Source organism: Eutrigla gurnardus, assembly GCF_963514095.1.
Source record: "Eutrigla gurnardus genome assembly, chromosome: 2".
NCBI lineage: Eukaryota > Metazoa > Chordata > Actinopteri > Perciformes > Triglidae > Eutrigla > Eutrigla gurnardus.
This window is the reverse complement of record NC_139916.1, coordinates 10,505,152-10,517,153: the sequence shown is the minus strand read 5'-3', so window position 1 is coordinate 10,517,153 and position 12,002 is coordinate 10,505,152. Positions and strand designations below refer to the sequence as shown.

The 12,002-nt window shown below is 41.2% G+C and overlaps 1 protein-coding gene across 1 annotated transcript; it reads left to right on the top strand.

Annotated features, from left to right (window-relative positions):
* Positions 1-2,872: 2,872 nt before the first annotated feature.
* On the top strand, positions 2,873-11,173 carry ccndbp1 (cyclin D-type binding-protein 1). The gene is made up of 11 exons (XM_084030150.1): positions 2,873-3,039; positions 3,488-3,547; positions 4,137-4,216; positions 4,426-4,507; positions 5,262-5,358; positions 5,837-5,910; positions 7,119-7,195; positions 7,586-7,836; positions 8,217-8,277; positions 10,077-10,123; positions 10,627-11,173. The coding sequence occupies exons 1-11, from the start codon at positions 2,952-2,954 to the stop codon at positions 10,733-10,735; spliced, it is 1,026 nt and encodes a 341-aa protein (XP_083886276.1). The 5' UTR covers positions 2,873-2,951; the 3' UTR covers positions 10,736-11,173.
* Positions 11,174-12,002: the final 829 nt, after the last annotated feature.

The following is a 12,002-nucleotide window of genomic DNA, read 5'->3' as shown; positions in this document are numbered from 1 at the left end:
AGAAAAGAGGCGATGAAATAATTTGCCTCCAAGTGTTTTGAGAGGAAAATCTGTCTGAGGCATAAAAAACAGATTTAACAGATTGAAGGAGAGATGAAGGGAAGAGGGAGGCTAGAAAGGAGGGATGAGATGGACTAAAGGGCTTGACAAACACACACAGAAACACAGGCCCTCAGAGAAACTGCAGCTTGACAATATGAAATACGTTCATTAGTTCTCCGTCTAGACGGGTCGACCGTGTGTGTGTTCTGTTGTACTTCTGTCTTTGCGAGGACCACTTTGCTGACACGAGGACATTTTTAACCAAACGTACAGCCGACATTAGCATAACGTGCAAACTCTCTGGATGTGTCTGTCCATGCACGATGAAGGAATAGTTCCACCTGTCAGAAAGCGTGCGTGTTTGCTGTCTTTGCCTCGACTCACGTTGTGAGTCGTTACCGTGCTGGTTTTGGTGTTGAGCTGGATCCAACAGGTGGGGAACGTCTCGACAGACCGCTTCATCGGTCAGGAGGAAACAACTGCTCAGTATTGTGGACAACGCCTCGCCTCGCATCTGCTGCACGCCACGATGACCACCGTCAGACACAGACGGGGACCACCGAGGTGCACCGCAGAACACCACAGGGGTTCATTTTCTACCATGGTGTAACTCCTCCCCCTTCTGCAGCATGGACACTCAGGACATAAATATACCATAATAATATTAACTTTCATTATCATTACTTTCTATTACCTATCATATTTCATTGCCAGTATAATTTACAATTCAATATGCACGGCTTATTACTTTTCTATGTTAGTTGACTTTTTTTGCTGTTTGTTTATTATTATTATTATTATTATTATTATTATTATTATTATTATTATTATTATTATTATATTCACTTCATATTTATCTATTTATCACAGTATTGTTTTTTGTTCTTATGTTGTCGGAACCTCTGGCACAAGAATTTAATAAAAGTTCCTTCTTATCTTATTTTTGTGCTACCAATCCCACAATGCAATGTGTTACGCCGCTAGCTCGAACAGAGCAGGCTTTTTTGTTGTTGAAGAACACGACAAACTAGAACTTCAAACATGAACTGAGTCTAGTCGGCCTGTTGTGTGGCATAAATGTCCTCCATGTGTAAATGTAAATCCAACCCCCGCGTCGTTATATCCGTCTGCCCTCTCCCTCCTGCTGTCCGCGGACGTGAGTCGGCCATTTCTCTCTGCATCAGTCTGATGCTCTGATGACATGTACGTCACCAACGCCAGGTGTGTGTCTACATCAGCATCGGCTCAAGGAGAACCAGCTCAGTGAGGGGCCCGTAGGTGAACATTGCCCCCTGGTGGTCTGTGGGTGTACTGGACAACTCCTTTTAAACTATACCTTAAAAACTACCTACATCATTACTTAGGGGTTGAATTTAAAGTAATTAAATATCCTGAAATAACAGGAACCACCAGCCGTCCACATCATTAGACTCATAGACTCAACTAGTGCAGCGAAGCAGAGCCAGATCTGCAGTCCAGGAGAAGAGTCTGTCTTTAAAGCCTCTTTAGAATTCAATGCAATCAAGACCAAGGATACGTGTATTGATTTTAAATCTCATCACGCCAACCTTGTCAACACTACAATTAATGGTCATGGTTGTAGAAATCGTTGAGTCGTACAAGTACTTGGCCACTGTGATCAATAAATAAGCTGAGCTTTGGTCAATGTGCCCAGTGACTTTCTTTTAACAATGTTTTATTGAGTGGATTTTTTTCCTTTTTCCTTCATCTGTTGGTTCGTTTCTCTCAATCTAAAATCATATTTACATGTTCCACAAATTGAAATATTTCAACTGGAGCGGAACATTTATATGATGCTGTGACACGAAAGCCTAACAGCAATTCTCTTCCTGTTTTGACTGAATACAAAACAGACAAAAACATACTGTAGCAGTGTGTGGTCCCCCAGAGGGCTACGATAGTAGCTCACATTAGTCCAGAGACCAGACCAGACTATGTGGAGAAACCAGAGACAGTCTGTGGTCCAAACAACAAGGTTGCTGCCATATTTATGTCTAGATGACCTTATTTGGAGTGTTGACGAAGCAGCTACAAAGTTAGCATAGCCTAGCTAGCACCCATAATTCCAGACTCCGTTCAGAAAACCATCTACTAATCACCATCTTTATAGAGTTATTTCAGCATCCTTTTGATCTGTTTATTGCTATTAAAGCTAGATAGTAATATCTGGTGTATAGAGTATAATTATAATATAATATAAATGTTTCAATTCACTGTTTTCTTAAAGCTGACACAATAATGAAGTGGAAAATTCCACAATAAATAAACAAGAAGTGCTATGCTTATGGAGGAAGTCGTTGGGTAGAGTTCAAATGTTTCTTCAAAATGAATTGTTTCCGTAACAATCTGCCTCAACCACTCGCAATCACTTCTGCTCCTCATTTCTAATCCCATTCTTTTATTTTCCCTCTCAAGACAACCGTACAAAACCCACAACTTCCTGGTTGAGGTCGAACGTTTTCTACCCAGCAACAGCAGTGTCATCGTATCTGACTGGCAAGTCAAATCCTGTTTGCTCAGAGCCGTTTTGTTCTCTGAAGTTAGTCACCTCTACACCTATTTGAGAACTGCAAACCAAAGCATAATGATTTGTCATTGAAGCCTTTACAATGTCTCCTTCAAGATCAACTTTGGAGAGAGAGAAAAAAATCACGCTTATAAAAAATATTTCATTTTTTGCAATTGTATTACAAAGTAAAGTAAACGCTCAGTGCGACCGAATCGATTCTGCAGTACTCTATGTTCACCACAAGGTGTATCTGTTCTCACCTCGCAGTGTCGGTCCGTCCTCTGTAATCGTCCCCCCCGATCTCCGCCCTGCTCCTCTGTAGTTCCACAACACGCATGTAACGAGCCGTCAGGAAAGAAAACAACCAACTTTTGGTGAAATGAGCGCTGATAACTGCGGTGGAAACGTGTCTGTGCCTTTACGGAATCTGCTGAACTCCATCCAGTGTATAAGAGACCGAGTCCGAGGTGAATGCGACACGTTAGTCGTGACGCAGCGCAAAGAAATAGTTAGCCTTTCACCGAGCTAATGAGGAGCATGCTAACGTGTGTCAAGCTACGTGAAGCTGTGCGCTGACAGTAGATGTTTTAAACTTTCTTTAAATGTGTATAAGTGTGTGTTTTATGTACGCTGGGATCGGGTTGTCCGCTAATTAATATTATTATCATTTTTTTTAGCTTTATCCACTAACGCTCTTGTGATAACTTGCTGTTTGTTTGCTAAAATGTTAGCAAGCCGCTTGACGTAGATGCTGGCTGTTTTCACATGGAATGACCCTTTTTCAACAAGTAAAAATAAGTGGTTTGAAACTTTGCCTTAAAAACAATTGTTCATACATTTTAGACATTAAAGTAAATTTCAATACCGGGTCGTTATTAAGGTCATATTTAACCAGATATCCGTTGTCCACCACAGATGGAGAATCCAATGAGTCCGCCGGAGTGTTCAACCTCCCCAACTTCTGGGACACTCTGAGTTGAGTACAGTTCATCATGACCACCCAGCTGTTTCTGTGGAAAAGCAACGCGTTCTGTAGTTTCCTTTTTAACAAACACCTGCTCATGGAGAAGAACCGGCAATTTTTTATTCGGAATTAGCACCTGCATTTATTGATATTATAATTGTGGGTTCAATATTTAATAACCCAGGATATGATTATAGCGTATTTTTAAACATCGTAAATGATTTATTAGTAAGAAATGTTTAGGGAAATGTAAATGTAATTTGCATCAAAGGTGACTGAATTATCAGCATTGTGTGATGATAAATTATGTAAAATGTGTTTCTTGCTGATAGAAAATAAAAAGATAATGGAGGAATATGAGAAGAGAAGTCTTTCTGATAAATAAAAAAAATATTTGTGGTCATTTTGTTGTTCAGACCTTCAATTATCTTAGAAGTGTAACTAGACTGTGAATCTAAAAACAAATCAAGTACAGGACTAATTTGTGTGTCTTTTTATGGATTTATTCCGATAGGTTCAGTTTTCAACAAATCAAGGTAGATATTTTCTGATCAGCATGCATTTAATATTCAGTGTGAATTCTGTCTCTTCTGTCCTCAGACCAGGCAGTGAAGGCCGTGTCCCAGGAAGCCACTAAACTCAGCCTGGCCTTCTCCAAACCTCCGCTGCCGTCACAGCAGGTCAGATTATTATTATTAGTGGGATTATATTATCTTTGCCTTGCTGGGTTCATGTTTCTACCAGTTATGATCCCCAACAAGACAAGAAGTGTGATAGAGCAGCAGAACTGAGTATTTAGACCGTTCTCCTACATTAAAGTATCACACAGTCACTCAGTCTTTCTGTTGTAACCCTCAGCGTCTTGGTGTTTCCTCCTCCCTCTGTGCAGGACGTGGAGACGTTAGCCGAGTCCAGCCTGAAGAGCACCCTGACTCTGTCCACGGTGTATTACTGGCTCCCCAAGAGTCAAGGTGAAGCCCCCAGCACAGACACGTATCTTATCTTGAACTTGTAACAGCGTGCCACGTCAGACTCGCATGGTTCCTATGGGTCAGGGAATTAAAAAAATGTGGGGATTTGATCAGTTTTTGTGCCAAGTCATGGAATATCAGGGAATTTTGTTTACATTTTAGTTGCCATGTATCACAATATAATATGGCCCAAGCTGTATTTTTCTTTACCGTGTTGTTTCACCCTATTTCGTAGGGTGGTTGTTATGGTTACTTGGTCGACAACAAATAACATAATAAATGTACACCGTTCAAGCAGTGAAAACGTGTACATTTAAGATGCCCATAAATTAATGGGGTTTAAAATGCTGTGGCTTTTTACATTCATTGTAGGTCATGGAAAATGCAGTAAGCTAGGACAGAAGTGGAATAGATGTTGCTAATGCAGAATAAACAACATAATAATTGTAACACAGTCGATCCACATGACAGCAATGGTGAGAGCAGTTATAGCAGAAAATGACTATGACGAATAAGCAGAAGCGCATATAATGGAATGACGATGATAAAGCAGTAATAGTAGAACACTAATAATTGAAATAGGACTTCTAGTACTAACGGCATCAAATATAACAGCGGACACATTTCATGTGGCTCAGTCAAATGTACGAGGACACAACCAGAGGAGCCCAACGCCTTCGCTCTCTGAGATGAGTAGAAATGAAATGGATGGAAGTCTTATTGTCAACGGCTTGACTTCCCGTCTGTGTTTCAGGCGTCACTCTGCGTCGACGTGTCAGAGATGCAACAGTGGAGGTTCTGGACGGAGTCGCACAGCTGGTGGAGATCCTGCTGAGCTCCCCACTGCAGAGGTACACCACCCAAACACAGAGCTAACATAAGCTATTATGTTAGCTAACCTGTTCCTGTTATTAGGACCAGGTACAAGTACTACTTACATTCCAGTACTTGCTGATATGGAGTACCGATACGAGTACTCCATATTATAATAACAGTTCTACTGGTATCTGTATCGGTGTATCCCTATAAATTATACTCAACAGCCATAAATCATCAAGTTGCTTTAGAAGGAGCATTTACTAAATACTGACCTGGAGATCTTTTCATTCTGACAGGAAAAGATCATTTCTGGCGACAGAAAATTGAAAAGATTAAATCAAATTTATATTTTTTTTAATGGGCACTACAGCTCATGCAATAAACTTTATGATGCGTGTTGCATTTCTATTTTCAGCAAAACAAGTATTTAAAATTTTTTGTTTTCGCTCTGTATTTCATTTTTTGTTCTTCTCCTTCCTCTCGTCCTCTTCTTCCTCGGCTCATCTCTAGTCTGTCCCAGGATCAGCTGACGTCAACAGGAAGTGTTTGGTCAGCCTGCGACCACTTTGCCCAGTTGCCACAAGGTCAGTAGGATAAAAAAAGAGTTAGAGTAGATGGTGGCAGGAGCCTGCAGGTGGCGACGTTGTGCTGAAACAATATATTATTTTAGAATAACCAGCAGCAGTCAGATTGTCCACATTTAACAAAGAAGATGTGTGAACCTATGTGAATAAGTGAAGGTCTGTGTGTGTTTTGTGTCTTATAACCTGAATTTGTTTTAATTCAGGCTATAAGACACAAAAATTAATTCCTGGGTGAGACTCACCTCACCTCTCAGGTGGTTTCTGTTCGGGTGTTCGACAGCTTCCACACCGGCCCAAAAGAGGCACACTACAGAGCAAACTGACCTGAGTTCACTGTAACTTGAGCCAAACAATGTTCCAAGTGTCAGTCATAATTAGAGCAGTAGTATGTGGAAGTTAAGGTTCATGTGTCACATTAACTTCAGTATCAGGACGGACTGAGCAGGTTTTCACAATAAGAAGGTTGGGCTCATACTATGGCAGAATATGTTCACAGTGAATCACAACTAAATAACTGTTATCAACTGTTGAGTTTGAAGACATTTCCTGCTTAAAAGGTAGAAGGACGCGCTCTTTCTTAAGGGTGTAACCGCCACATTCTGGTCTACGGCGACGTGGTTGGGATGGATCCATCTCGGCGTGGCTGTGCCTGCTGCCATGGACTACTACTGTTGATACTATTGCTTCTGTTAATGCCACCACTACTGTTAATGCTACTACTACTATACTACCAACACCAAATGCAGTTGGAACCCAAGGGCCTGGGCTGCACGAGATTTCTGCCTAAAAGCCTATTAAGGCAGTTTTTTCTCACCACTGTCGCTGTAACGCGTGCCCCTGGGTGATGTTGGGAATTTGAAATTGTGTTGACTCTTGAAATTTTGAGCGTATTCTAGTCCTGCTCAATGTGTTAAGTGTCCTGAGATGACTTCTGTTGTGATTTGACACTATAAATAAAATTGAATTGAATTGAATGTAATTTCCACTCTTTTATCATCCTGAGTCAGTCGACAGTTTTGATTGGTTCATCATTTAAATTAAAAAACACAATATCAGATTCTGCGTGGCCTTTGAAACAGACGTTCAGAGCTTATTTTATGTCTGAAGTAAGGATTCTAAATATGATAAAGAACAATAGTTCATAAACAACTGTGGTGTTATTTCCTGGTGTTTTGCAAGAGTTTAATCACAATTCTACTGTTCCACAGATAATAAAGCAGCAGTGTTGGTAGTTCTGTCCGAACAGATTGGAGTTGTGAAAGACGCCATACAGGAAATAGAACAGGTAAAAACACACCCTGAATTCTCATTGGCTCATATAATTAAATATATATGTCATAGTTACCTCAAATGCTCTCACAGGCTCGTATTAGATACAGGCCTTCATTTCCTCATTTGTTCTTTTGTTTGAGTTATTTCATCATGTTTCAAAAACTGCCACATGACTCTTACTGCTACACTGCTCTGAGTTTCTGATCTCTTATGATGTGATCACACCAAAGATCGAGGATAAAGCTGGTGATATTTAGTACTTTTGTTATTGTCAATGAATAACATAAAGACCTCTTACTCTCACTGGCCTTCTGCTTTGAGCTGTCATTCATTTTCACAATAATGCAACTCTTACTTTTATTTTCACAAGTCTTGACTAACTTACTGAATATCGCACCTGCAGGCGTTATCTGAGGCCCAGGACCCGTTCAGCGACGTCCTCGACAATGACGGGGAGCCCCGAGGCAACCAGGACACTTACTGGTCAGAGAAGGACCGGCGCGTGATTGGTCCATGCCAGGGGCTGATGAAAGCGTCGGCGGCCTGCCTGAGGAAGCTGACGTCGGCCGTCAAAGCCAACGGTGACGTCGCCACGTCTCAGAGCCTGGCTCAGCTCGACGACCTGGCGGACATCACCAAGGAAATCAGTCCTGGGTGGGAACACACACACACACATGTATACGGTCATACTTACTAGATCAAAGGGATGAATCTAGAATGAAGGAATCTGAAGTAAACTGCTCTAAATTGCAGCATTAAATGAGTGTAGTTTTGTCTCCTCACCAAACTCTAAATGTCAACTTCAACTTGTAAATGTGTCGTAACCGAGTCAACATGTTAAGCTTGAACTGTGAGACTTTTATGTGCTGAATGTTGACAGCTCAGATGAGACAGCGCCAGTTTTTCTGTATTAATACTGGGTGTTCCTGCTGTTTGTCATTGTCGACTGCTGCCTGATTTTAACACATCAAGCACATTTTTTTGCTCAGTTTCGTTTCAGCTTTTAAAAGAATCTCTTGCTTTCTTTTCTCCAGTGTTGATGATCTGGCTCTCTGCCTCTACCCGCCCATGGACTACAGTGGAGTGGAGAACAATGTGAGACACACACACACACACACACACACACACACACACACACACACACACACACACACACACACACACACACACAAAGTCACTACAAATCACCTGAACATGATGTGGGATATTTTTATTAATGGTTTATTATATTGACCTGCCTGATCTTGTTCTTGGGTGTGAGTTGTCTTGCTGTTCTCAGACGTCATGTCGCCTCCAGCAACTGCAGGTCTGCACAGGAAATTCTTGCATGTGTGTTGAGATACCAGTCGAATCAAACAAAACATTTGTTTATTGATATTCCCGTCATTTGCGGGCGGGTCAGTTAAAATAAAATGTAATTTATGTGTAAATTTAAGTCGTAATTATTTTCTCAAACAGCGTTGGTTGAATGACTCTCTGGAGTCGGTGCAGGTTAGCTGAATGACGGAATTGGGTCACCTGGGCAAGGACCTGCGCATCACTGATTCATACTCATAAAACTACTCCAATTCAACCCAATCAAGGCAGCATGACGTTAACCTCTCATCATTGAGCTGCAACAATAACAAACAAACATATTAAATCCATAATTTATGACCAGCTTAGCTAAACAGTCTGGTGAGTCACCACATAAATTCAATTGGCTCTAAAATTGTCAGCATTGTGTCTGCTGCTAGAATCTGTCTGGGTTTCACTGATGTCATACAGCCTGACGTAACGTTGGCGAGTGTTTGACGGTGAGCATGAAGTCAGCAGTAACATTACAGCGTGAATATAGCAGTGCATTGTGGGTGCACTTTTTGCATTGTGAATAAATGTTACACCCAGACACTATATAAGTTCCCGTGTCTTGTTGTCAGCTAGCGACGTGAAGGAGGTTAGCCTTGAAGTTAGCAACAACTCAACAACAAGGCTGCTCCAGCTCAGGAACACTTAAGGTGGACTGACCTTTAAGGTGGACCAGTTTTTTTAAATTTTTTATATTTCTGACAGCACGATTAAACGGTGAATTATTAACATCCTGACTGCAAATTCTGCTCTGTTTGTGTCAGGAAAACACAAAGTTGAATGCTAAAATGTCAGATCAGCATCGTGTCGTTTGTTTGAACTTGTTTCCGACGAGGAGGAACTGAAAACAGTCGTTTGCGCACTCTTCAGAGCAGAAGTGGTTTTACCAGGCTGAACACAGATGTGGCCGTTCTACCGCTGCCTCCATCGGTTTGTTCAATTAAATATTTAACGAAAACGTTGTCTGGATCAATCCACAGAATAAACACTCCACCTTTTCTATTGGGACTATTTTCTGCCATAGAAAGTAGTTCCAGGGAAAAACTTTTCACACGCCGCTGTGGGTCTATTTTCTGTTCGTATCATCAGCAGCTCGCTGGGTCCCGGGTTTGAATCCGCCCTGTGGACCTCTTTTAAAGCATGTAATTCCTCTATCTCGTCCCTTTAACTCTCACGCTGTCCTCTCGCAATAAAAAGCCGAAAAAATAACTTTAAACAAATGAATGTGTATCAGGAACATAACCTGCTCCGGAGCAGCGTAAGTTACCATGGTGATCTACCCCAGTAAGAAGTGAACCAGCGTCGTAGGACGGAAAACCCAGAGTTAACCCTGAAGTTACCTCGCTAAGCCCAAATCCAGCTTCCTAGTACAGGCCTCTGGTCTTCAGGTGTTGGCTGGTTGTGTTGATTCTGACACAACCCGTCACACACATAATCCCTCGTTAAGCACTTTAATTAGAGTTTATGAGGTCAGAGCAGTTTAAGCTAGTCATTACCATTTAAACAACATAATGAATAAATGACATATTAGTTTTTCTTCTATACAGGTGTCTACGTTGGCAACACTGTTAAAGAAAGTTCTGGAGATCATCAGGTGAGATTGATTAATCATGCTGTCACATCATCAAAACTTTAGACTAGGGTTGCATAATCCCAGGAATTTAAGGACATTTAAACAAAGTACTTTGTATACTTTGTTACTGTATTTAAATAGAAGTTTCAGGTATCTGTACACTATTTGTGTATTTATTTTTCTGACTTGTTACTTTCCCTCCCTAAATTTTAAAACAAATATCTTTAGTTTATAGTCTAATGTTGTCTTTCTACTTCTACTTCGTTGTTGGGCGTCTGATCAGTTGCATCAGTTCAACTGAACAGATACTAGATAACAAATCCAGCGTTCTTTTTTTACCCAACCGTTTTAATACTTGTGATGCATTAGGAATAGCCTGGAGTGAATTCCTTCGAATTTGGCACATCAACAAGTTAAATTGTGGCCAAGAGTAAATGATAAAACCTTGACTGGTTGGAGGCGGCGTATGATTTTGTTGTCTATCTTGTTTTGTCACAACCTTCTGTTCCTTTCCATCCGTACAGGTCCAGTCATGTGTGTGGAGAATCACAGCTGACCTGGGTTCAGTTCTTAGACGGAGCCGTTGATCACAACCTGCAAAAAGCCAAAGACCTCATCCAGCAGGACAGCTAGTGTGTGTGGTTTTAAGTGCCTGTGTGTGTGTGTGTGGGGGGGGGGGGGGGGGGGTTCCCAACGCAAAGCAAAGTTTTCGCATGCAGCTAATTCGGTGCAAAGAAGCGAATACACAAAATCACGTTATTTGTGATTTCAACTCGAGGTCTGTGGTCCCTCAGAGCTCTACGATAGTAGCTCATAGTAGTCCAGAGACCAGACCAGACTACGGTGTTTTGGTTTCCCGGTGGTTATTATTGGTTTAGCCATGATGGAAGAAAACCTGGTTTTGCTCTCTGCAGCTTTGAGCGCAAGTCAGTGATTCTGCTGGCAAACTCGTCAAGTAACACTGCAAAGGTTCGCTTTGCATTTGGTGTGAATTTCTTAAAGTGTGTGTTTTTACACATATATGTACAACATGAAAGTTATTAAAAGGAAGGATTTGTTTCCTTGCATGAGTATGTGTGTCAATAGTCTTGTCTTCAAAGTGGATCTACTGTTAACTTGCTAAATACAAACAACCCATAACAGTTTACCAACGGACTTATAGACCTTGAAAACCTTTTCAGAAAATTAACAGCAGCAAGACTGATTTTATTTCCATAAATCCTCATTTTAAACTTCTCAGTCTGACTTTCAGGAATAAACAGTCCCCCAAATGGCTCCCATTTATAGATATGCATTTGTTTAATGATGCAGCACAATTTTATCATTTAAGGCAGAGACTCTGACAGAAACTTTGATACTGATTTCAGGGTATTTGGTGGTACTCATCTGCAATGACATCGCCAACACACCTCACTTGCGTTCTGAGTCACACTTTATCACGAAATACAGAAAATTCCCGCCCTGACCACCGCTAAATTGCATTTAATTTTACAATCATTTTGTAATTATTTGGCCGGATTGTGTGCTGTTGAAGTGACGTGGATTTCAGCCTCTCCCTGCCGTTTCCACAGCAGCTCAGGATGTTTGGTTCATTTACAAGTTGTAAATTTGCCTCCTGCATCTTCCTCCTCATCGGCACATGAAGACGGCATGGATTACAGCAGAGGTGGCCACGCCTCTTGGACTGGTTGCAAAAAGAAGTCAGATTGTATAGAAGTCTGAGAAAATCTAGTTCTGAAGTCTTCTTCAATCCAGCATGATGTTCATTTATGATGGTTTATTTAGAGTCAAACAGACCTCAAAGCAGGCGATTCTTTAGGACGGGGCTACTTTGCTACCAATGCAGTTAGCTACTAAGATGACTTTAACATGACCTTGTATGATGAAGCTTCACACCAGA

Coding starts and splice junctions, on each gene's coding strand:
- ccndbp1 (XM_084030150.1), top strand. CDS start 2,952: ATGAGCGCTGATAACTGCGGTGGAAACGTGTCTGTGCCTTTACGGAAT. Junction 3,548..4,136: donor CAACTTCTGGGACACTCTGA/GTTGAGTACAGT, acceptor TTCTGTCCTCAG/ACCAGGCAGTGAAGGCCGTG. Junction 4,508..5,261: donor CTGGCTCCCCAAGAGTCAAG/GTGAAGCCCCCA, acceptor TCTGTGTTTCAG/GCGTCACTCTGCGTCGACGT.